The 25,467-nt window shown below is 33.1% G+C and overlaps 1 protein-coding gene across 1 annotated transcript in view; it reads left to right on the top strand.

The window, feature by feature from the left end:
* LOC118201714 (COMM domain-containing protein 4) overlaps positions 1 to 5,392 on the top strand; it is a 67,584-nt gene extending 62,192 nt beyond the window's left edge. The window contains exon 8 of the mRNA XM_085807793.1: positions 5,194 to 5,392. Within this exon, the coding sequence (XP_085663919.1) occupies positions 5,194 to 5,243 (50 nt within the window). The 3' untranslated portion in view covers positions 5,244 to 5,392. The remainder of the gene's footprint in view (positions 1 to 5,193) is intronic.
* The last annotated feature ends 20,075 nt before the right edge of the window (positions 5,393 to 25,467 follow it).

Genomic DNA, 25,467 nt, shown 5'->3' with positions numbered 1-25,467 from the left:
TTTGTGTTGCATAATTAGCATTTTAGAAAATCTTTATGAAACTTTCATATTACTTCTTAAGTCAGACCACTTTTTCAATTTGGTATATTGTTATAACATGTAAGAAAATAACTCCAAGAAATCTTGCAAACGTACAGAATATTCCAACACAATGTTGTTTGATTTACAAATGGGATCATCTTGAATTTTGAAGTTGCAAAAATGAAAAGGGGAAAATAGAGAAAACTGGATTCTTGGTACAAAGACCTTTGAAAGAGGTAAGTGGTTAAGCTTTCAGAGACACCAAACTTTACAATTCACCCCACCCTTTCAGCTCGAAAAATGGGGAAAAAAGAAGACTACTAAAATGGATATGCTTATGTTTTCAAATGAAATACTATGGTCAATATAAGGGCCCATGCACTGGCATGTATTGAGACATTATCACTGAAGAGCCAATCATGTGCTGTGTTATTTGTGGCATTATCACTGAATCATATTGTGGCATTATCACTGAAGAGCCAGTCATACGCTGGTGTAGGAAAAGTAATGCCGCGTTGTTTATTCTCTAGTTCAGTCGACATTATGTTTTGAGTATGTATGCTGGTATTGGCATGGAATGAAGGTTAGAAACTAGTTGTATATCTAGTTTCGAATTAAAGCAGTATATCTAGTTTCGAATTAAAGCAAACTTTGATTTTGAGCAAAGATATTTTATAAATATTATTCTGAGATATATAGTTTGTAATAATATCATTGTAGTTAAGTTTTAAGATTCATTTGTAATGTATATATCTGTTTGTGATACAGTTTCATACCAAAATAATGTGTATTGTTTCTTATTTTGATTCATTTTTAAATGGCACACACCAGCACATACTGTGGCATTGGGGTATTTGACTTCCAGTGCCAATCATGCTGTGGTGCTTAGCCATAAAATTCTATGGTTAAAAGCTTAGCAATCAGCATGATATACATAATCATCTTTTATTACTTCTTTTAAATCAGATTTCTTATAAGTAAGTAAGTTGGCATATGGGTATAATCTACTTCTATGCCAGAGCAATGACTATGAACATGACATTACTGGCAGCAAATGTGTTGGTGCATTTTTGTTTACAGAATATGGTTGTCCAGAGCAGGCATCATTTTTTTAGGCTAAAATTCTACATTTAAGGTTCTCAAACCACCATTGAACTGGATCATCAGAAACAGCACTTTGTCCATGTGCAGCAAAAATTATATGAGACATCCGATTAGCATTTTTTTTTTTTTTTCTTTTTTTAAAACAAAAGAGCATAGTGTGATGAAACTGATCTTTTGGATTCTCCATTCTTTTCATTATCTTGGAAAAAAAATTATGCAGCAACACATACTAGAATGATGCAACTTGAGCAGAAAAGACCATTTTTACACATCTGCTTCAAAGTCATTTTTTATCAGCAGTAAACAAGAGAAAAAACACTTTCATTTGGGAAACCCTGAAACTTTCTGTATGCTCCAGCGTGTATGTATACTGTGAACTTATGTTCCTTTTATTGAATTGTAATATGTTTTGATAACATACTTTACTTGCATTCCAGCAAGTGTCCAGGCATTAATACAGGGTGAGGCAGAACGTTTTGCTTATTTTACACAATTCAATAAAAGAAAAAGGAATGCATATATATATATATATTTAATTCTTTAAACAGCATCAAGTACAACATGTAAAGTTTATGTTCACACTGTTTTAAAGATAATATCAGGCAGATGGCATCCAATATAGTCAACACACTGCATTAACGAATTCTGAAGTTTCGTTCAACTCTTTCCAGCACATCAGCAGGTATTTTGGAAAATGTTGCATTTTCTTATTTAAATTTGGCATTCTGGAGCGACAATTGCTTTGAAAAAAGGAGTGTAGGCAGAGTCAAGAAACCGGGCAGTGAAATTTTAGCTCATTTGGTTCATTTAGCATCATGGAGTAGTTGAAGTAGGAGCAGGTGTTTGCTATCAAGGCATACTTTTGTAACGGTCGCTCAGTCATCGCCACGCAACAATCATTCCATGCCCATTTCAATGTTGCACACCATGGTCATGTTCCTAGTTGGCAATCAATTGTTTCATGGGTAAACAACTTCAGGGAAACTGGTGATGTGAAGAAGAGGAAACCTAGGCTTCCATGAACAGAAGGGTTGCCACAAAACAGACATGGTAAGGCTTTCTGTTTTGCGATCCCCTAAGCGCTGTGTTTGGAAATGCGCTGCTGCTGTTGGGTGGTCCGCTTGATCTGTGAGGGGAATTCTTCATGAAGAACTGAAATTTCTTCCCTACAAATTGACTACAGTACAGAAATTTAATCCATATGATTTTATTGCTACAGAAAATTAAAGTACTTCTTGCAATGCCTGACGACGTGCTTGTTTTCTTCAGTGATGAGGCACGCTTCCATCTTTCAGAATCGGTAAATCAGCTGAACATGCGCTATTGGAGTCCTCATACCGTACTTCAGCAGCATCCCCTACATTCAGAATATGTAACTGTTTGCAGTATCACGAGTTGGAATAATTGGACCATGGTTTTTTGAAGAAAACGAATGGGCCATTTCAGTGATTTCTAGTCATTATGTACACATGATTGAGGAGTTCTTACCGAAACTCAACGAGATGAACGTGGGAGATGTATGGTTCCAGCAAGACGGTGCTACAGCACATACAGCTCTTGTGTCAATGACTGTTTTGCAGCAACACTTACCAGGACGTCTCATCTCTTTGAGAGACCATTTGCACTGGCTAGCACAATCGCCTGATTTAGCCCAATTTTCTTTGCCGATATCTAAAATCACTTTTACAACGATCATCCCTACACACTGGCTCACTTGAAATGCAACATTCGTCAAACTATAGCCAACATACCGTCGATGTGCTGGAAAGAGTTGAACGAAACTTCCGAATTCGATAAACGCAGTGTGTTGATAATAATGGACTTTATCTGCTTGATAATATTTTTAAAACAGTATGAACATAACCTTTCCATGTTGTACTTGATGCTGTTCAAAGAATTAAATACACTGGTGAAATAAATTAAGGAAATTTGCATATTTGATGTACAATCTCCAGAACTACTGGACAGATTTTAATAAAATTTGGTGTGAACATAGGTTGATATAATACAAACAAGATAAACATTCAACAATTATAATAGACACACATGTTCGTGTGTAATACTCGTGGGAGTCTGAAGGTCTCAAACAGCGGCTGCAGAAGGCACAAAAGAAATAGGTAAATAGGAGGTATGGTCTCCTTTTACAGGCATACAAGTCTCTCAGCGTGATGCCATACTTTAAATAAGGCAGTTTATCAGTGCCTGTGGCAATTGGTCCCACTCATTCCGCACTGCTGTTTTCAGTTCCTGGATGATTCTTCGAGGGGTACTGCGAGTTGCAATTGCCTTTCCCAGAGCGTCCCAGACATGGTGTATAGAGTTGAGTTTTAGAGACCTGGCGGCCAATCCATCCGGCAAATATCCTCACTCTCTAGAAATTCGTCGACCAGAAGAGTTCTATGTGGCCTCGCATTATCGTCCTGTAAGATGTACTCGGGCCCACTGCAGCCTGGAAAAGGCAAACAGCACACCAAGACCTCATCCCTATACTTCACACCAGTCACAGAGCCTCTGTCAAAGACGTGGAGAGGTCTGCGGTCATCCAACATGATCCTGCTCAGACCATTACACTGCCACCGTCATAATTGTTGATTTTGTGGATATTGGAGCATAAGTAGTGGGTCTCTGGCTCTCTCCATATAAAAGTGCAAGAAGAATCGGTGTTTAGGCTAAAACGAGACTCGTCGGTGAACAGAGCAGTTGCCCATTGCTCCGTACTCCAATCACTATGCTGCCTGCAGCATGCTAATGGGACTCTGCTGTCCGTAGACATGAGTGGGATGCAAACAGCCAGTCTTCTGGCAAACAACCTTCTCTCATTCAGTCTTTTGGAAACAGTCACCCTTGTTACACGGGGTCCTGTCGCTGTATACGGGTGCCGAGAGGCCTGAGAAGCTGTAGCCTCTCTGTTATGCTTCGCTAAAATGGACAAATAGCTATCCTCTCTGGCCGTCATGGCACTTGGATGACCTTGCCCAGGCTTTCTCTCGATAGATCCAGTATCCTCGAACTGTTTCCATTGGTTACACAGGACGCTGGGCGTTAAATTAAACTCTCTGCATATCTGGACTTGCGATTGGCCTGCCTTTAGCCTCCTCACAATTCGCCACCTCATTCCATCATCTAAACGTCGGTGGTTACTCGTTTTTACTATTCCGATGTGAATTCAACTGATATCTGCAAGATGACACCAAGAAATTTGCCGAGGTGTGCTAGCGAACGAAATTCATGTTATCTTCCACGTGCTTATAAAGCCTGTTTTTCTGCTGTCTCTGCCTACACACATGTGTATGCTTACTATTCAAGATTTACTATACAAGATATGCATTTTATCTAGAAGCAGTGGTTTTTCCTTCAGTTCTTTTCATGTAATTCGATAAAATATGCAAATTCTCTTAATTTATTTCACCAGTGTATATATATATATATATGCATTACTTTTATTTTATTGAATTTCAAAATAAGCAAACTGCTCTGCCACACCCTGTAGTTATATTGCATATTTTAGTGAATTTGCTTTCAGAGCTCTGTAAGTTTCTGGAAATTTTTGTTTTCTCATTAAATGTGATCTGTTTTGAATATGTAGTTTCATCTATGTTATAAAGCCTTTTTATCTTTTAAGATTTTATAATTTTCTCCATCTGTTTTATTTTTCTTTCAAAAAATTATAAGATCATCTGTGTCAATAAACCACTGTGATATGTTCTCTATATCAGTCCTTTTTGTAATCTTATTATTTAAAATAAGTTCCTTTAGATGCTTTTCAATTTTACTTGCATTAAAGCAGTGATCATTTAAGCTCATTTTGTTCTCCTGCATTGATATTTCTAAGTCACTTTTATCAATATTTTGCAAAATTTATTTCCATCTTGAGTTGTAACCAAACTTGCTGTAATTAGTTTTTTAAAATAATAATAAAAATAATTATTTTTATTTAATATTTTTATACTTTGATTGTGTTATACTTTGATTGTTTGATAATGTTTGTATGATTATTTTGTATAAATGAAGAATGACTTTTCAGTATTTTGTTGACTGTTTTCTTGAAATTCATCTTCTGTTTCACAGAACTCAAGCAAGCTTATACTATTATGGAAGAAATGACTCAATCTTCATAGTGCCTGACATCAGTATGTGTCTTGTTGAAAGTAATTGTTAAAGTCGTTTATTGCCTGTCTTGTGCAACATCTGTAATATTCCAGTCCTTTTTTGTAAATTTTGATGTACAGTTATTTAATAAATTTTGTTTTAATGTGTGGTTTTTAAATGCAAGTTCTTTCTTATGTTTTGAATAACTGTGAAATAACAAAAAAAAAAAAAAAAAAAATGTTATACGACCTGCTTGTAGATAGAAAAAAGTAGGATTATATGCTCGGTTGACACTTTAAAAAAAATTAATAATAAATGTATATTTTTTACTTGGGTTTTAATTTATGAGGAAAATATTGAGCTGATTTTGCAGTTTTAAGACCTTCAATGTTTGCATATAAATTAAGAGTTAAATTCATCAGCTTCTGGTAACATTTCAGTCTTCTGTTATCAGCAGTTTCTGGTAAGTATTGGTCAATGAATTCTATATATATTAATCAAAGCAATTTTAATTGTCAATGAATTCTATATATTTTTTAATCTATTCTTGCAGCCAACAGTTTATTATACCACAATCTTGAGAAATGGTGTTTTTATATCAAATTTTGCCTTATTTCTGGCATGTTGTATGATATGAGTGACAGAAACTGATAAGTTTCATAAGTTTTTTTCCTCTATAACAGTGGCTGCCAACCTGCGGTATGCGTACCGCTGGGGATTTGTGATGACTTCCAATTCAAATTCTTTGGCTCGACTTTCTCCTTTTCCTCAGAACTTGGATTCCAAAGAAGATCATGGCTGCTACAAAAAATCATTTATCCTTATAAATGGGGCATTTCATTAAGACAACAAGCCTCTATTTTCGTTTTTCAGATATTGTGAAAACTGTGCATACAAAACAAATACTAAAAGAAAATCTAGTATGTGCTAAAGCAGCGTTTCTTAAACTGTGGATCGCGACCCGCAAGTGGTCGCAGGACCTGCAGCAAGGGTCACCGAAAAATTTAGCAGTTTTGATATTTCTTTAACTTATAATAATTTTACAATTGCCAAATATTTTTACATAATATATCTGAAAATAGATAAAGATAAGACAATTTTTTTTTTTAATAATAGAAACATTTATTTTACTTGCTTTGCACTTGATGCCGTCATTTTGTCTGTTACTTATTTAAAATTTTCACATTGTTCTATGTCTTAAAATTAGAAATTAAAGTTAATGACCCTAAAACTGCAATAGTATATTACAGTACATGTGAAAAAATTGACAGTTTCACACACACACACACGTGTGTTGGATTTGCACAGTGCTTATGGGCTCCCACAAAATTTTCGTATTATGGGGTCTTAAGGATCGCGAAAAAATCTCTGCGATAAAAAGAGGTTGTGACTGAAAAAAGTTTAAGAAGCCCTGCGCTAAAGTAAAAATGAATTTCTTTTACACTCATGTTATAGTTTTAAAATGTTAAAAGAATAATGGCCCAGATCATGTTTATACTCCACAGAAATTCACAAATTTCGAAGGTATACTTTCTAGCTATTGATTATCAGTTTTCATGTACATAAAACTTATGTATATAATTAAACAACTTATCAAATATCATAATTAAAAGAAAATACTAGTACTAACTTGTAGCACAACTTAAATTAGTTTTCTTATATAGCAGATTATTTTAACAAATCTTCTTAGAATTGTAGAATGTTTTTAATTTTCAAATTTACTATTTTAGGTAAATAGTTGTAATTTAATTTTAAAAATTGTTTTTAAATCTAAACAATTTGGTTTATCAAGCAATTCCAAAATTCACGGCAATGCTATTGTAATATATGTCTTATTAAGCTTCACGTTTTTAATCATTATTATATTTTAAAGTTATTTAACTTTCTTACAAATTCTGCATTTTAATATTAAAAATGTTTTAAATATTTATTTTGTTTACTAAGTACTCTTTGTTTACTAACTGATAAACTTAAGCATGTGTTTAATTTATAATGCACAATGAATAATGATTGATAATTATGAGCATCTGCAGCATTGTCATACTTAATTGAAAAATTTCAAACTTATGTTCATATGTTGGGATTTTTAATTTCCTCCTCATCCACATCTTTTTCATATACTCTTTGTTCTCTTGTATTCAAGTTTTCATGAATGTAGAGTTTGTGTACTGTCTTATTGTATCCATGCCAATATATATTTAAATGACAACATCTGCAAACTTTTGCATGGTAACTCTAGTTAACAGAAGATGTACTTAACGCCTTGGTACAGATTAATCTTCAATATGCGGTTTATTTTCCAATTTCGTTTCAGGCTTCAGTGAAATTATTTCTAAACAAAGATGATCGCTAAATCACGCCAATAATTTCTATTTTCTCTAATATATTGTTCAATTCATAGCATCTCATTAGACTAATTTCAAGAGCTCTTCATACCACTATCGATCAAGCAGTATAAAGTCCTTATTTTGACATGTCCAAATCTCGATGTACTGGTTGGTTGCAAGTTTTTGTGATTTCCTTTGTGTATAATGAGGATATGAGCCTGTTTTCCTTAAAATTTCCTCCTCTAAGACATCCCTTACCATAGGCAAAGAGCCTTCCTTCATTTCACCATAATTCAAATAAATAAAACATATCAAGAACTCTTCCTTTTTCGTTACATATTCAATATGTGAGTAATACATATTTTCTGCATAAAAAAACTTCTCCGTGTGTGGTAATGCATTTTTTTAAAATTTATCATTTAAAAATACTAATACAAAATTTTATACATTGGTAATTTTTATGTCGTATCTCTTTGCATATCCATTTAAGAATAGAAAAGTAAGCATAGAAATTAACTCGATCTCGTCGGAATCTATCCAGAAGTTTTTTTCAGTCATAAGGGTTAATGTTAAAATATGGATTAATTACGTCTAATTTACTTAATATGCTAATTCCAGGATGTGAATTCCATATTTCAAGCATTTAACTTTATGGGCTTCTTTATGCATTATTCGGAAGATTTTTTCTTTTAGAAAAGTAAAGGAACATTTGAAACCAAAAATTCTAAATAAATAAATTTTTGCATTATTTTTTATTTATTTTTCTTTATGTGGTAAAAAAATGTTGTACACCAAGAATAAGATAACATAGTAATTATTGGACATGGATTATTGAGAGGAGATATATTAATTTGTAGCATAGTTTGTATTATCCTTCTATTCTAGATAAGCTTTAGAAAAATCTTAGCATAACAATTTTAATTTCTTTTAAATTTATGATTATACGTAAGTAATTTATAGCATACAATAATATTGTTGTAACCTATTTCATGTTAAGCATTTAGTTACTTTTATGCTGTTTAATTATACTCACAGATATTTACGATTACTTAAATTAGCAAAAGAAATAATTTCTAGTACACTTTTAACATACTTTGGCGATGTATAATCGTGTGCACACCGCTTAACCATATATAATTTTCCAGCCTAGTTCAAATTCCTTTACTGTTAGGATCAAACAAATATATTAAATTCATAACATTAACAGATGTAATTTATAAGAAATATAATTCATATGCCTTTATAATTACCTAAATTATAACACTATTTGCTCTAGTAGTTTAATTAATAGAAGATATTCCTAATGCCATATTTATGTCTTTTATTTTCGTTGCTAACTCTTGCATTTACTGTTTAGATAACTATATTTGGCTTCGAAAAGTAAAGCTTAGTGGTAACCCTCAGCTTTTTGAAAAGGTCTTAATGGATGTTTTCTTGAAGTGTGAAGACCCCCTGTAGTGTCTGAGGGAAGAAGAAAATTTCTTTCGCATTACGAGGTCTTTAAATTCCCCGGGCGAATGGTTCATTCCTTTTGATACGCGCAGTTGGGCTATACCTAACATTTGATTTTAATCCAAAAGTATTGCAAAAAGCACGAGTAATTCCAATAAGAATATCTTCATATTTTTTTGGCTAAATATCTATTATTTTTAAAGCAAAACTTATTATCAAGAATAGTGCCTAAATAATTTCATTCACTGTTTATAGTAAAATATTGAAATGCAGTTATTAGCTTGCACAGCTGGCATGCTTTCTTTCAACTATCTTAATTATAGATTTATTAAGTTTAAACTCCAAATTAATTTTCAGATTTCTCCCTAGACTAATCTGAAACCTTATTGAGGGTGTTCTGAGCAAGGTTATAAAGAGTATTGGGACACTTTCCTTGAAAGCGTATCAGAATATCATCAGCAAAAGTTAATTGTTTTACAGCCCGGACGATCTGATAGTTTAGTGAGATCAGTTATAATTAAATTCTACAGTAACGGTTCGGAAACATACAGGCTTGAGGACAATCTATTTCCATAGTGAGGGAAATAGGAGCTTGGCCGCGAAAAGCACTGCAGATCTGTCATGCAGAAAATCTTTTAATAACACCACTGGGAAGATCCAGCTAGCATTGAAAGATCCGGAGATTTAATGCATGATTATTAAAAATTAACTTCTTAATCACTGTAAACATACATACAAACAGCCTATAAGCTGTTTAAAAAGTATTTAAAATGATATTGTGTAATATAACGCTATTTTGCGATTTCGCAAAAATTTCAAAATACTGCTTTTTAAGCTCGCAGATGCTCGATTCTTGGAGCGAGGATGTAAAATAATAAACAGATACATACGTCATTTTAATTTGCAATATCTATAAATTTTTAAATTTCACTCACTCGTCATATTTTTTTTATTTTCCGTTACCAATATTAACATATTTGTTTTCAGTCACATGTTCAACAGTTCATGGAGATACTTTATACTAGTACGAGCTAAATATGGCAGCGATATTTAAAGTCGTTCTATTCATTCAAAAGTAAATAAGTTTAAAGAATTGTTTGCTGAAGGGTTTTACATTAGTAAATGGTCTTACGGCCGATGAATACATGTTATGTATTGCTGTAAATACGGTGTTGCAAAAAGTTTCAGGATTTTTAATTATTCGTAGTATTTTCATTATCATTAAAATTTGACACGAATAGTGCATCAGGAAATCTGTAAAAGGAGCTAATTATTTCATATTGTGATGTAAATCTTATTCGAAGATTTTGAAGATAATAGATTTTATTAATTTTATTCGTGCATGTCAAAAAATAAAAATAAGCTCAGTAACGAATTTTTGTACTCAGAATATTCGCTTTGTTTGAGAATACATTTACATTGAATAGCTTTATCTCACAATTCAAAATTAATAGGAAAAGAGCCCGATTAACCGATGAGCATCTAAAAATCGTGCTGAAAATCATTTCTTTTCAAGTCTACAAGCATCAGAATCGAGACGTCATCAAGTGTCTTACATGCAAACATGTATTTTTATTTATGCAACGGGAAAAAATGTAATAAATAAGAGAGATTAGGTTTCTGTTTTTCAATGTTTGTCCCAATTAGAAAATTTTCTCTGAAAACATAAAACATTTTCATAATGTATTTATTTTTAGTTTAAATTAAGGGTAAGTTATTTAATGATTTGTAAAATCATTAGGTTTTTTTAATGCTGGACACGTGAAAAATATGCAGTCCCTTGCCGGGATTCGAACTCCGAACCTCCCGAATATGCGTCAAGTGTGCTTTCAGTTAATCACGAAGGCATGCAGGAAGGAGGGAGAAAATACCTTATATACTTCTCCTTTTAAAGGGCGACTGACTTTGAGGGGACCTAATCGCCAAATCGTGGTGGTGACAAATTATTCACCACCTTTTTAGCTCTGCCGCCACTGTAGAGTCATTTAGAATAATTTAAGTACCAGGAAATTGAAGAAATCTGCAATGATATCACCGGTATTCGAACTTCGGCCCTCCCGAATATGCGTCGAGCGTGCTTCTAGGTGCGCCAAGAAAGCATGCGGAAGGGAGGGAGAAAACACCGTATAGATTAATTGAATTTGAATATGTTAGAATTATTTGAAATAACTGTCAGTCTAAAACCCAACAAAAATATCTCGCAGGCACAAAACCATTTCAAACAGAAAATAAGTATAAATTTGATTTTTTTTCATTCGTTTAATAATTCCATTCATTTGTTTGTTTTAATTTTGACTAATATTGTGTATGCGTATTTTGATAAAATTTAGTAAGTGAAATTTATTTTTTTAAATATCTTTTTTTTTTTTTTTTTTTTTTTTTTTTTTTGTTAATAAAAATTTTCATTTTGTTTGAAAAAATACAAAAATTGGCCCGTCAAATGCTTTTAGCACGTGCATTAGGCCTACATGCAATTTGCGTTTGAGATTAAATAGTTAAACTATATAAAAACAACGCTATCTGGCGAAGTAGCACTCTTTTGACACTTGTCAATATTTCAGAATGCTGCCAAATTTTTGTCAACAAACTTGCTTTTAACAATCAAAAATTTCATACTTAGCGCTTTTTCTTAATTACCTATAGTAGGCAATCTTGACTGATGTATAATTCCTCAACTTGAAGACTGCATTCAAGTAATAGACATCCTACTGTATAATATGTAAATAAAACTGTACCTTTAAAAATTATTGAATATTTCTAGATTTTCACCTTTATACTCTAAAAAAGAATAATCTATGCTATATATGACATCAATGATGAACCTTATAGCGACGTTTAATGCATTAATTGTTAATTTTTCATTTATATTCAGGTCACTGTATTTTAAGGTTGGCCGATGTGGCATATGATGGCTTTTCAAAATCAACAAATGAATAGTCGCCAGTGCATTTCAATACAGAACAGTGTAGCATATTACATAATTAAAGTAAAATTTACACGCCGAATAACAATTATTAGAGAGTTCTGGGTAACAGGAATCGGCGGTAATTTTTATAAATTTGCCATAATAGTTTCGAAGATTTGACTATAGAATCTCCTTCTTCAGCTGCAGGAGTGAAAATGACGAAAGAGAAACATGTGCTTACGCTCAATTTTGTTTTTGCTGGTATCGCGTGAGCACAGGCTCCTTTTTTCATTTTCACTCCTGCAGCTGAAGAAGAAAGTTCTGTAGTCAAATCTTCGAAACTAATATCGCGAAATTATAAAAAATTCTGCTGATTCCTATTGTCTGAATTCTCTGCTAATGGTACAGAATCTATGAATTTATAATTTTCGATTACTATTCCACTTGATGCTAAGTAAAGCCCAGTTTCATAGTGAAAATATTTATATTATATATATGTTTTGTACGATTACATTTTTTTTATTTTAATATTTTTGAATAATTTTATATTCATAATTATTAACGGAAATTAGGGCCCACCAGCGGCCGAGCGGTAAAGTCGCTGAACACTGGTAGTTCGGTCCGAGGTTCGAATTCCGCGAACGGGCTGGCTGCATGGGTGTTTTCGTGGTTTTCCCCATGTGTAACGTGTATACGAGCCAGTTTCCCTCAGAAAGTCCTCCACGAAGGCATCCCTCCCCTTAGGCAGATAGCCCTAGTGTGCTTCGCCATAATTAAATACACCACACCTTAACGGAAATTAATAAAACTTGATATGATTATAAATCGCCAATCTGCTTCCCTTTTTCGGTGGCACCCGCCTGCGATGCAGACCATGAAGGCCTTTTAATCAAGCTTACTGACAGATAGAACAAAAAGTATCTAGGTTTAAATAATTAGTGAATATCTTCGATCATCAAAAAATTTTCTTTTGCGTTTTCTGAAATGTTTATCATTACAGTGTCTAAAACCCCTACCTATCGGTTCACGAGCGACGGAGAGGTAAAATCGCTGAACTCTAGTAGTTTCGAACTGGGTTCGAGTCCAGGTGAGCGGGCTGGCTGTATGGGCGTTTTCGTGGATTTTACTAATGTGTAACGTGTATGCGAGCCAGTTTCCCTGAGAAAGTCTTCCGCGAAGCCATCCCTCCCCTTAGGCAGATAGCTCTGGTGTGCTTTGCCACAATAAACTAAACCAAGCCAATCTTAAAAACGTCAGCGTTTTCTGTGTAAAACCTCATTCATGTCTTATATATCTGTTTGTAAGGTTTTATTTTTGTTAACTCATTATCTCATTATTTTTATCTTTACTGCCCACTTTCGTCTACTCCAACCAGGATGCAAATTAGTTAACCGTAGTGCGAGACACGTGCCGCTCTTATGTAAACAAAATATATGTATGAAATATGGTAAATTAAAACAACTCCTGTGTCCAAAAGAAAGTAACTAATTTATTTTATTTCTTTTTAATAAATTTAAACTGATGAATGTCCAAATGTAATTATTTTATTTCTTGTTAGTTAAGAAACTTAATAATGTTATTTCAAAGACATAAAAAATATATTACTGATTCTATCGAACAATTTTTGTAAAGAAATCTGTAAAAGTTAGATTTGCTTATGGATGCTTTAGAATGGATGGATGGATCGTGCTTGTCAATGCTTCACAAAAGAGGTCTGCCGAATTTCTGAATCATTAGTAACGGTAGAAATTAAATTGGGGCGGTCTGTGAACGGAACATAAAATGCATGTAATGCATCAGAAACATCTCACACAGAATTTGATACCAATTAAAATTAATTTAGAAGTTGATTCGACTTCCAGATTGACGAAACATTTATAGCAATTTGAAGCTTTGGGAATTTCTAATAACTCTGATGACAGTCACAGCTTAGAAGACGGTGATGCCTTTAGAAAATTTCGAGAATCTGTAAAATTTGAAGACAACAGGTATGCAGTTTGCCTGCCGTGGAACGATCTTGCAAGCAAATTACGGGATAATTTTGAGACAGGAGAAAACAATCGAGTCATTGTGGCTCTGATTAAAGAATCCGAAGATGCATGAGCATTACAAAGCCACGCTAGAACAACATTTGCAAGACGGTATTGGGGAAGAATCGGTGTGTTTAAAAACTGAAAAAGAGTACTTTTTATCGCATCAAGCTGTTATTAGAGAAAACAAAGACATCACGAAACTTCGCGTTGTCTTCGACGCATCATCGCACGCTGAAGGCAAACTGTCTTTGAATGATTGTTTAGAATCACACGTTTTCTCTCTATTTGAACCTGTTTCATTTCTTTTAAAATTAGGTCTATATGGACTTACTGATTTTAAGAAATTGGCTTTTGCGGCTCTCGAATTTTCCTGAATTCCAACATGCGGCTGTTACTGGCATGAAGTTTGGCCACACCTGGTGAATAAGAACAGAGTTCTTGAAATCAAGGCAGAACTTTCGGCAACGGCCTCCGTACTATTTTCGCTCAGCTCTTAGAGTTACCTCATCGGCTTTAACGTTAGCTAGCCGTATTTTGCTCGTATGAATAAATTGTCTCTGCCAGATTTAATAATAGTTAGAATATGCCTTGTAAATTTCATACTTTAGTATTACCAGCTCTTAGTGTTACCTGATCGGCTTTAACGTTAGCTAGCCGTATTTTGCTCGTGTGACTAGAATTGTCTCTTCCAGAGTTTACAAATATACCTTGTAAATTTCATACTTTAGCATTACTGTTGTAAATTAATCAAGCATTTGAGAATAAATAAATAAAATGTTTTTCTAACTCATTTCTGGCAACCCTAAAAATGCCAAGACACACGGGCGTCAAACACGTAAACTATGTTAATCACGTGATATTAATATATCCCATGATCCTGTTGTTCTTTAGATTTTCTTTAGCTTCTGTATGTGCTTGTGTTAACATTAATGTATTTACCGTTTATATTATTTTAGTTGCAGTTCAATAAATATATTATTAGTATTTAAATCTGCATCGTATTATTTATGGATAAATCCCTCTCATAATCATCAATAGTTTCGGAGATTCAGCTGCTGCTACTGAGTGCACAAAAGGCAAGCTGATTTTGCTATCTTTATTCTTCAATTACGGTTAACCCCTTCGCGCCGACTGTCACGTATACGTGCCAGCAACGAACGCACTTATCTACCGGCCGACACGCAGGCGTGCCAGAGCAATGTTGCGTTTTCTACCGAATGTCACGTATTCGTGCCAGTACCTTGGAACGTTTTTCAAACTATAATTTCTGCCACAAGATGGCACTGTATGCCCATATGGTTTCAGATACATGTACATTAGAGCTTCTACTCGAAATGAGAGAAGCATGACTCACATACACGTGTTTTTGATTATATAAACAAACGGGGAACTAAATGTTTCCGAATAGCGTGATTTATGACGTCTCTTTAAATCGCACTTTATTCGCACGTGGTAGTTGTTTATTGTAAGTAGAAGTTTTATATGCGCTAAAGCGTTGAGTATTTTGGTTTACAGTTCAGTTTTTAGAAAATAATTAGATCTCGTTAGACGTGAATTCTGTCTGTTTTTACCGTTTCAATGTCGAAGCGTCGAAAATGTTTAACAGAGCATGAAATAGCAGAAATGATGCAAAATATTTCAGATATTGATTCTGAAATTCTGATATTCTGATATTGATTCTGAAAGATTAACTGAAAGACATTTTCCAAAACTTTGTTCAGAAGAGACTGATAAGAAAATGAGACGACGATGCTTCGTTTGTTCACATTCCCGGAAAAATCCTCCAAAACGGCAAATGAGTTATTACGAGTTCAAGGAATGTAACGTAGGACTGTGTGTAGATCCCTGTTTTAAAATTTTTCATACGAAAAGAGAATTTTAAGTAATATATTTAGTTTTCAGATGTATAATGTTAAAAGTCATAAAATGGTGAGTAATTAAAATAAAATGTGTAAAATATGCATTTAGACAAGAAATAAGGTAATTAAAGTATATATATAAAAATATCTATGGTACTTTTCCGTTTTGCCGGCGCAAGCGATAAAGTCGCCAATAATGGTACAACCGATGCCAAACGGAATATTCTCGCTGGTAACCTTTTAAGCCTCATTTTCAAAACAAGTCGCAGCTTTTTCTTATCAGATTGATTGTTTCTTTCAATACTGGCATATCATTACATAGAATTTTTATCAGATAGTTCAGTTTTATGTCTAAGGCCATTTTCGGTAATTAAGTCAATTAGGATGCAATCACAGCGCTTACCCGAAGCTGAAAATATAGAAAAGGTAAAGTCAAGGTTTAAATTCATCAATTCTAACGAGAATGAATTAGCGAAGTAAAGCACTGCAGTTTTAAATAATTTCTGAGTAAGCTATTCGTACGAATTGAAATATTTCTTGCATTTAAACTTATGTTCTAAATTAAGATTTAACTTGAAATTAATGTAGATAATTACTGAGAGCATTAGATTTTTGTAGAGTAGTTTACGTGAGATGAGATCGCTTGGGGTCACGTGATATAAACCGGCGAATCAGGATGTTGAACCATGAAAGCGTAGTAAATTCTTAAATTAATGTCTTTTTACAAATTTATTGTCTTTATTTATTGGCTTTTTATAAAATTTTAAGCGATATTAAAATGTTTACGCCTTCAAAAAAAGAATTCTTAGAACTAACATTTTTTTAATATTTTTTATATGTGTACTGTATGTTGTCGCCAATAAAGTCTGCTTGGCGAGATTTGCGCCGGCGAAACGGAAAAGTACCATATCTATAAAGTATAAGCCGTTTAAATACTCTATAGAGCATTATTAAACAATGCGTTGATACTTCGGAAATTTCATGGATTTAGGCTTAGTAGCAAAAAAGCTCCCGGCCCTGGAGAGACGCTCGCGGAAGACACTGCCGGCCTCCGCGATAAGCCCGCGTTTTCGCTACCTGGCTTGAAGGAGTTAATGTATTATGTTACCTTAAATCCCGCAAGCAGCGGGGACTTATGCCGTAATAAACGAGCTTTGTAACTTTTTAAGTTTGAAGGTTTAGTTTAAACCTTCATCTGGGATCAGAGTTACTTTTATTAGAAGTCTAAGACGGAGGGCTGTTAGTCAACAAACTGTCTACGGGGATGGGCAATTTACGGCCAGTGCCGTCCCTCCTGAAGGCTCGCCGTAAATTAAAAAAAAAAAAAAAATGTTATATTTATATAACGTAATATTCGCAGATCTTCTTTGCGAAATGAACAATTTAAATGTAGGGCTAGCTCATAGAGCTTTTCCCCTGAAGCAGAAAGTGAGAAGTGATGACGTAGTCATGATGACACTGAACGCGGAGATGCAATTCACAGCTTAGAAATTAGCGTTTTTGAACCAGCTTTTAAAATGAGCTGTGTGTGAAAGATAGCTATAATATGGATGAGACAATGTTACTGCTGTATGCATTTTACACTGAACCATTAAAAAATTTAATAATACTTACTCAATTTTAAAATAAGAGATAAAATGCGCTACTCTTTTAACATAAAGTTCCGTGTTTTTTTTATTATTATTATTATTTTTTTATTTAATGCACGTTTATTTATAACCATTTCTTTATCTGCATGCTAACTGAGAGAATTTTTATACTGCTTCTAAGATAACTATCATAGCAGCTATTTAAATTTACACAAAAAACAACTTTACATTGGCATAGTTTTAAACATATATGGTGTTGGTGTGGTGTGGTGTATTTAATTATGGCAAAGCACACTAGGGCTATCTGCCTAAGGGGAGGGATGCCTTTCGTGGAGGACTCTCTAAGGGAAACTGGCTCGTATACACGTTACACATGGGGAAAACCACGAAAACGCCCATGCAGCCAGCCCGTTCGCGGGATTCGAACCTCGGACCGAACTACCAGTGTTCAGCGTCTTTACCGCTCGGCCGCTGGTGGGCCTTTTAAACATATATGACATATATGGCAAAATTTTCTGCTAATCTACGTGTGATTTTTTGCCTAATTGTAAATTTTACATTAGCATACTTCTCTTCCGATTCAATATAATAATATATATTTTAAAAATAATTTTGTAATTTATACTTACATCTATATTACAATTAAATAAATGTATGTAAGATTGTTACCTTAATTTTGACAAAATAGCTTTACTCACAGTACCTAAAATAGTTATTAAATTTTTCAAAAGTGTGAGTAAAGGAGGCAGGTCTTTTTATGCCGATTACTTCGATATTTTATACTATTATATTTTATCTGCTAGAATGCTAATCTAGCACAAAATCGAGTCAATAATTAGTTACAAAGAATACAATAAGAATAACTTTAACAAGTACTTTCCAAAATTAGTTTGTTAAGTACTTGTTATTCTTGTTGGTACTATTTTGGTACTATTCATAATACCGAAAATATTACCGATTAACTCATAGAAGTCAGATGCTTTTTGATTTCCTGTGAGGTTGAGTATACCTTTTGCGGTAGTTCTTGAAAATAATGTTTTCGCTGGAGTGACTTTTTGTCTCTTGTTTCCCTTGACCGTTAAATAATTCGGTTTTAATTTGTGACGCAATTTGATTTCTTCTGAATCTCTATTTAAAACGTCTTTAATAATATCAAAATTTAAAACAGTTCCATCTTCTAAAACAAATCCTTTATCTAAAACGTGGTTTCTCAGTAATTTGAGACAGAGCGCGAAATGAGACCTCTGATTAAAACAAACTGCACATTTTGAAAAGAACCGAGAACTTAGTCCAGTTTAGAGTCATAGCAGAGTGTTCAATCTATATGCATTTCGTCGAGACTGAGAACGCATATTTTTTCTACAGAATTCAAATATTCGCCTCTTTCCTTCTTTAGAGTAAAAACACTTTGAATTCTTGGACTATACTAAAATTTAGCGCACCATTTCTTTAATTTGCTAATACTAGGCAAAAGAAACTCCATTTTTTTTTTTTTTTTTTTCTATCTAAAAATCATAGCTTTAAGATGACAGAGCTCTTATGACAATGCAACGTAAAATATCTTCACTAGTCCACCTGATTTTTTCCTTCTTTTTCAGAAATGCATTAATCTGCGTCTTTATAAAAATAGCCTTTAGACGTTTTTCCAAATTCTCCGATTTGTGCTTCCCCCCCCCTCGAAATTTCGCTATTTGAGATTTTAATTTCTGATACCAATTTATTTCTAGATGTCATCCACCTTCTTTGTCGCTGAACAAACATTCTAAAATTTTTCTTTTCTCTATTTTTTAATACGATTTTCTACGGATATTATTTTGTTCTTTAAATTTTCAATGCATTCTTGTTTATCCTTAAACTTAGGGCATTCAGGAATATCTACATTTTCATTTGTGAGTTTTATTTCAAAATCATTAAGATATGATTTATTATTGTCATCACTAATTCCGACTTATTGTTGTCGTCATAATTTACTTTCGGCTCAGCATTCCATTTCGACAGTTTCTTTCTGTGGCTATCCAAACAAGCGATTTTTCATATCATCTTCACAAACACTGCATAGAAAATGTTCGCTGCAGATTTTTCCGCTCTTCACATTAATAGAATATTGTCTTTGACATTTATGTATCCAGTCTTTCGTCAAAAGCAAATTCTCATTTGGGTCCTTTGGTCCCATGAAATAAAATATCTCATCCTTTCGTACTTCTATAAGTGCTACGGCACGTTGCTACAGCGCAAAAAGCCATATTACATAAACTATACAATATAGAATTTAAAATAAAAACTGATTAAAATTATATGTATAAATGATTTTAAATATTTACATTATTAGAAAACAAATATATGCGATTCAGATTAATTTGAGATATGTAACCTCTAGAAAATCGTCTCGCAGCTGAATGAAACTACAGTTTTAAACCCGGGAAATCAGAACAGGTGCATCACAGTGACGTCAGATTACTGCCGGTTAAGTCCCCATATTAGGCTCGAGCATGGAGGTAGGAAAGGTTACTTCCTACCTCCATGGGCTCGAGTTGGCGAGGAGTCGAACAAAGGAATGACCTAGCCCTTTCTATTTATCCCTGATTAGTCAACAAACTGTTTACAGGGATGGGCAATTTACGGCCAGTGCCGTCCCTCCTGAAGGCTCGCCGTAAATTTAAAAAATATGTTATATTTATATAACGTAATATTCGCAGATCTTCTTTGCGATATGAACTATTTAAATGTCAAGATGTAAGGAAAAAATCCATCGCCGATATCTAGGCCCGTTTCAAAGGTTTTAAAATAAAACATAATCTGTTTGCTGGTCTCAATATCCTCAGTAAATGAACACAAGCTTAAGTGTTATGAAGAGGGCCTGAGAGAACTATATTTTGAGTCTTGAAATCAAATTTCAAGATTTCAGTGTCATTCAAGCAGAATTGGGTATTTTCAGCATGCCTTCATAATTGTGAAGCATCGAGGCCACATTTGAAACTTTAATGAAGCGAGTTACAATCTAAGAATCATCTCAAGCAGTTGTTTCTGAATATTCCAAAATTAGAGGCGCACCAGCGGCCGAGCGGTAACGTCGCTGAACACTGGTAGTTCGGTGCGAGGTTCGAATCCCGCGAACGGGCTGGCTGCATGGGTGTTTTCGTGGCTTTCCCCATGTGTAACGTGTATTTTCCAGTTTCCCTTAAAAAGTCCTCCACGAAGGCATCCCTCCCTCAAGGCAGATAGCCGCTTTGTCGTAATCTAATAAACCAAAACCAAACCAAAATTAAAGTTTTACAAAGCAAGTTTTCAAAAGCAAGCTTGCTTCCTAAACTTTGCTTGCTTTGCAAAAGCGATTTTCCAAATTTATATTTCACGCCCAGAAAATTAGTGGTATGTTTGCTTCATCTTATATAGTATGTGAGTAAATGTTTTCTTACCATGAACCTTAGGAAGATTTCTGTAAGAAAGAGAGAGTGAGCATTTAGCATCGCTTCACAGAATTAGTGCTTTTCAGTTAGAACCTGAATTTAAGGAACTTATAAAAATAAAACTGTTTCATTCATAACATATTTATATACTCTTTGTAAAGTTTTAGAATAAATTATATTGGCCTCTCTAATTTTTTCTTTTGTTTTTTGTCCCGCTCCCAAAGAATTTTGTCCATTACTGGTCTACTCGGAGCTAGAATTAAGCTTTGAAATACTTAAGTTCCGTATATGCTTTACGATTTATCTGCTTACATGCATCATTTATTTCCAAATATTATGTGTAACACTATTTCCGCTTCTCCAACACTTCCTACATTTTCCTCCAAGACATCTGTTACGACTGAAAGTTTTGTCTTGGGGAGGAAGGTTCAAGATGGCCACCTGCCCTTGGAAATGATTTATGAAGAAAGAAAAAAAGTAACGAGTCTAAAAGAAAAAGTCAAGTCTTTTTTTTTTTTTTTTTCTTTTTTTTTTTTTTCTTCTTTTGTACAGCAAATTTAGTGAATGATAACCGCTAAAAATATCGATTTTACACATAAATCCGAAAATAAAAGGCAAAACATTTTAGAATGAGAAACTAAAAAATAAAAACCGATTGTTTTCTAACCATCGGAATAATTGGTTTGAACAGATAAAAGTTGCGAAATTACTATAATTAATGAAATTATTAGATTAAAAGTTTGGTTTAAGAAATTAAAAGCAACAATAAAATAGAGTTAAAAGGAACAATACCAGTTAGCTACGGAAAAGGCTGTTTCCTTTCACCGAGACTTACTATTGTTGTGTATATGGACATTTGAGCGATTTTAAATTAACGAAACAGCATCTGGAGATGCGCACATTAGTTCAAACCTCAACGGCATTTATTTCTGTGTGACAGATATTATGTTTTAATCAGACATACCCCTTAAGGACATATTTATCTTTTATCATTTGAAAATATAATAAATTTTCCCTAAATTCCCACGGTTCCAATTAGTTTTTGGTTTCCTTGGAAGGTGTTCGCCTTAGAGAATTAATATTCAGTATGAATGTTTATATAATCAGAAGTACTGGATACTTTCAGAGGTGATTGCCGTGAGAGGATTTACTGTAACTGAAAACATATTTTTTAAAGTAATGTAAATATAAAAGTAAATAAAAGAAGAAAATTATCATGAAACTTCGTTAAAAAGCTTAAAATTAATTTTAAAGAAATTATCAAGAAGCTTCATTTTCATGAAAACTCAAATTTAGTGTCGATTTCAAATGCTCTTTGCCATGTACAAACCGAATCTAGAACAGCTTCAATAGTTGATTGAAACATTTGAGTAAAAAGACGGATAGAAATTCAAAGTTTATATAATTTGAAAACTTTCATGTCGTCTTTAATCTCTCAACTTTACGAGAAATTCTCGTATCTACGAACTAATACGTTCCTAAGAGTGATTCGTAAAGCGTGAATTCCTATAGTAAGGCGCAACTATTGAGTTGAGTTTTTGCTTTTGAGATGGTGTTGCCTGCGGCCTGACGATCATTTTCGAGCCGAGTTAAAAAAATAAATAGTTTTGAAATAAAAAAATTAACTATTTTTTTTTTTAAAAAGGAATGTATAATGCAAAATGTGTATGTTTGGTAAAGAGAGGTATGACTGTACTTGACTAGAAGAGAAACACGCTAATGCGACAACCAAAATCGTAGAAACAACCTTGTATTTAGCGTAATTTACGATTTTGATGACTGTACTTGTTTTTGATAATTATCCCCCCATTTGGCTCTTTTTTCTCGATTTAGTTGCTTTTAATATCTTAACATAGTTCTGACACTTGAAAGATCAAAATATACACTTTCTTGTCTAATAGTTGTAACAACAGAATTATATTCCTCCGTAATTCATTATTTTATAACATAGCTATCACTTACACTTTATTATCAGAGAGACATTTGCATTGACATACTTAACTCTGTGACTGGGAGTTGTCATTTTCTTGCACTTAAAATAATGAACATTCATCTATGCCTATATTTGTTTAATATTTTAATTTTTGTGTTATGTTGTGTATTCCATTTTGCCCGATTTCTGTTGCTGACTAAGGAAACAGTGAGTAAGTTAGAAAGCCTATGACCTGCGCTAGAGCTGCAAAGTAATAAACGAATAATTTAAAATAAGAAAATTTTCATGTACCATCTCCAGGAAAGAGAAATTCAATTAAAACCATGAAAAATAAATAAAAAAATTTTATAGTCAGAATTTTAATGTATGAAAATTTTCTTATTATAAATTATTCGTTTATATATATATAAGAAGATATCTAATGCTTTAGGACACGCAAACATGTCGGGAAAATGGGCAGATCTAGTGAGACTTTTGTTAGTTTAAATTTGAAAGAAAATTTGAGTTCGGTTAAGTCTCAATGGATTTGTAAAGAGAAACATGTTTGCATGATTTTAGTTAATCAACTTGGTTGGAGGCTTCAAGCACTTTTCCCTTGACAAATTCCCTTGACAAATTTTCCTTGACAAATTCTGTTTGAAGCTTTGAACAGAGAAGATTAACAAAATAATTTTTTGTGCACGTTTTCAATTTTTCTGTAGTTTGGGTAGGTTTTTTTTAAAAATATTTTTAAATTTATATTATCACTCATATTACATAGTGTTTCAGGAATTTTGATAGGAAACTGCAAATGTTTTTAACGACTTTTACTAGCTTTCAAACTTCATGTCTTTTTTAAATTCATTTTTAAAATTCAGCAGCTAAAACCACTTTTTTTGACTATTTTGGTCATTCGATGTTTAAATTCTTTACTACATTTTTACTTAAGAAGATATATTTATATATATCTTAGGATGATTGGGGCTATGCCCTTATAATGATCATATATATATATATCTTTGCAAAGAAGATGAAAGTAAAAATTCGCTAATGCTTTAAAGTTTATTTGATACTGCAATTCCAAAGTAAACAAGTAACACCAAGTATAAACAGTTATACAATACTAAAACAATTAAATTTTACGCGGAAGAAACCTACTGTAATTACTACTAAATTATACATACTACAAAAACAAAATTGGAAATTTGAAAAGACTAATACATTTTTTAAAAACCTAAAAAACGATATCGAATTTTGTTCGCAAACATTCAAAAGCATTTTAAAGACAAAGAAATTATATATAAATAATTGCAATAAATGGTAATTAGCTCAATTCAGTTCACACAAGTCTGAAGTTCACACAGACTTATCAAGGGAAAAGTGTAAGAAATCTCCAATCTGGCTAATACCATAGGCACGCTTCGTCAAACGAAACAGTTGAGACTGAAAGCGGTAATTAATTAATAAAACTATTAATTTAAATTATCTTAGTCTAGCTATGTCTCAATAGCTTCGTCTCTTTTCCCGACGTGCCTGTAAGTTAAAATTGAACTTAAAGAACAAAATAGAAAACAAGAAAAAATTTATTGCAATATATATATATATATATATATTGAATTAAATATTTTTTCATGTTCCTCTACTTGTAAAACTTGTTTGTTATCTGAATATTTCAAGCAGGTTACCTTAGTTTAAAATAGTATGCAATGAATTTTCTGGTTTGATGACTTCTAGGGAAATTTTCTTTTTATTATTATTACTTTGTTGCTAATGAATTTATTTGCTGCATATTTTGATTTTCATCACCCTTTTGAGAAATAGTTTAGTCATTTCATTTTAATCTCGCATCAATTTAAATTTTTAATCTTGCAATTTAGCTTTTATCTTAATTTGTGAGTTCATACAAATGCTAAAAGATTTGAGCAATGCACTTGATCATGTGCTTTAGTATCTTCTGCATATTTTTATGAAATTGGAAGCATTAAAAATATATATTAATGATTTCAAAGCAAAACTGTTGGGAAAATCGTCGAAATCATTCGATAAAAATGGAATATTTGCGAAAAGGGAATGAATCGTTTTCACATATTAAAATAAACAATTTTCTGCTCTTAAAATCTTGTTTTTATTGCAATACATATATATGCACATACATACATATTAAAAAAGCGTACAAACTTACTCCCTTATGTGCCTGTCATTCATTCAGCATGCATGGATTAGCTTGTATTTTAAAAGGCGCATGTAATTTTTAAATAAGCACAAAACAAAAAATTGCGCAGTGTTATTTGTTTACTAATGAAAACCGTTCTCTGCAAAGGAAGAAAAAAAAAAAAAAAAAAAGCAAAGCAATGTAGAAATGAAATTACTCTTGTTCTCAAGTCTTATTTTTGTAAGCCTAATGAACCAGAAAACCTACCTCTGAAAATGGGAAAAAGGCGAAAAATATTCTAAATAAAAACCTAAAGCAGCGCTGAGAGCTCAATTGCACAAACAGACGTCGTTTGTTAACTTAAATAAGTACTGAACACTAAGCTACTTGGGAAAGGTAAGCTCTCAATGACAGCTTTGGACAATTTAGTTGCACTCCGTTCCCCTGCCGTCGGATGATCCGATTACTAAAACCGAACCCCGTGACATACTTCTCCCCCCTCTTCCTGAGCTCCGTTCTTACTTTAGGGGAAGCTCATATTTTCCTCACTCGTCAAATGTTGCAGGAGATTTCCAAATTTGGGACGTATTTCATGAATCGTCTTTCTTTCTTTTACA

Source organism: Stegodyphus dumicola, chromosome X1, assembly GCF_044657685.1.
Source record: "Stegodyphus dumicola isolate Sdum_Otavi_A_Nest chromosome X1, ASM4465768v1".
NCBI classification, from domain to species: Eukaryota; Metazoa; Arthropoda; class Arachnida; order Araneae; family Eresidae; genus Stegodyphus; species Stegodyphus dumicola.
The sequence above is the reverse complement of the archived record's forward strand: the minus strand, read 5'-3'. Positions and strand labels throughout refer to the sequence as shown.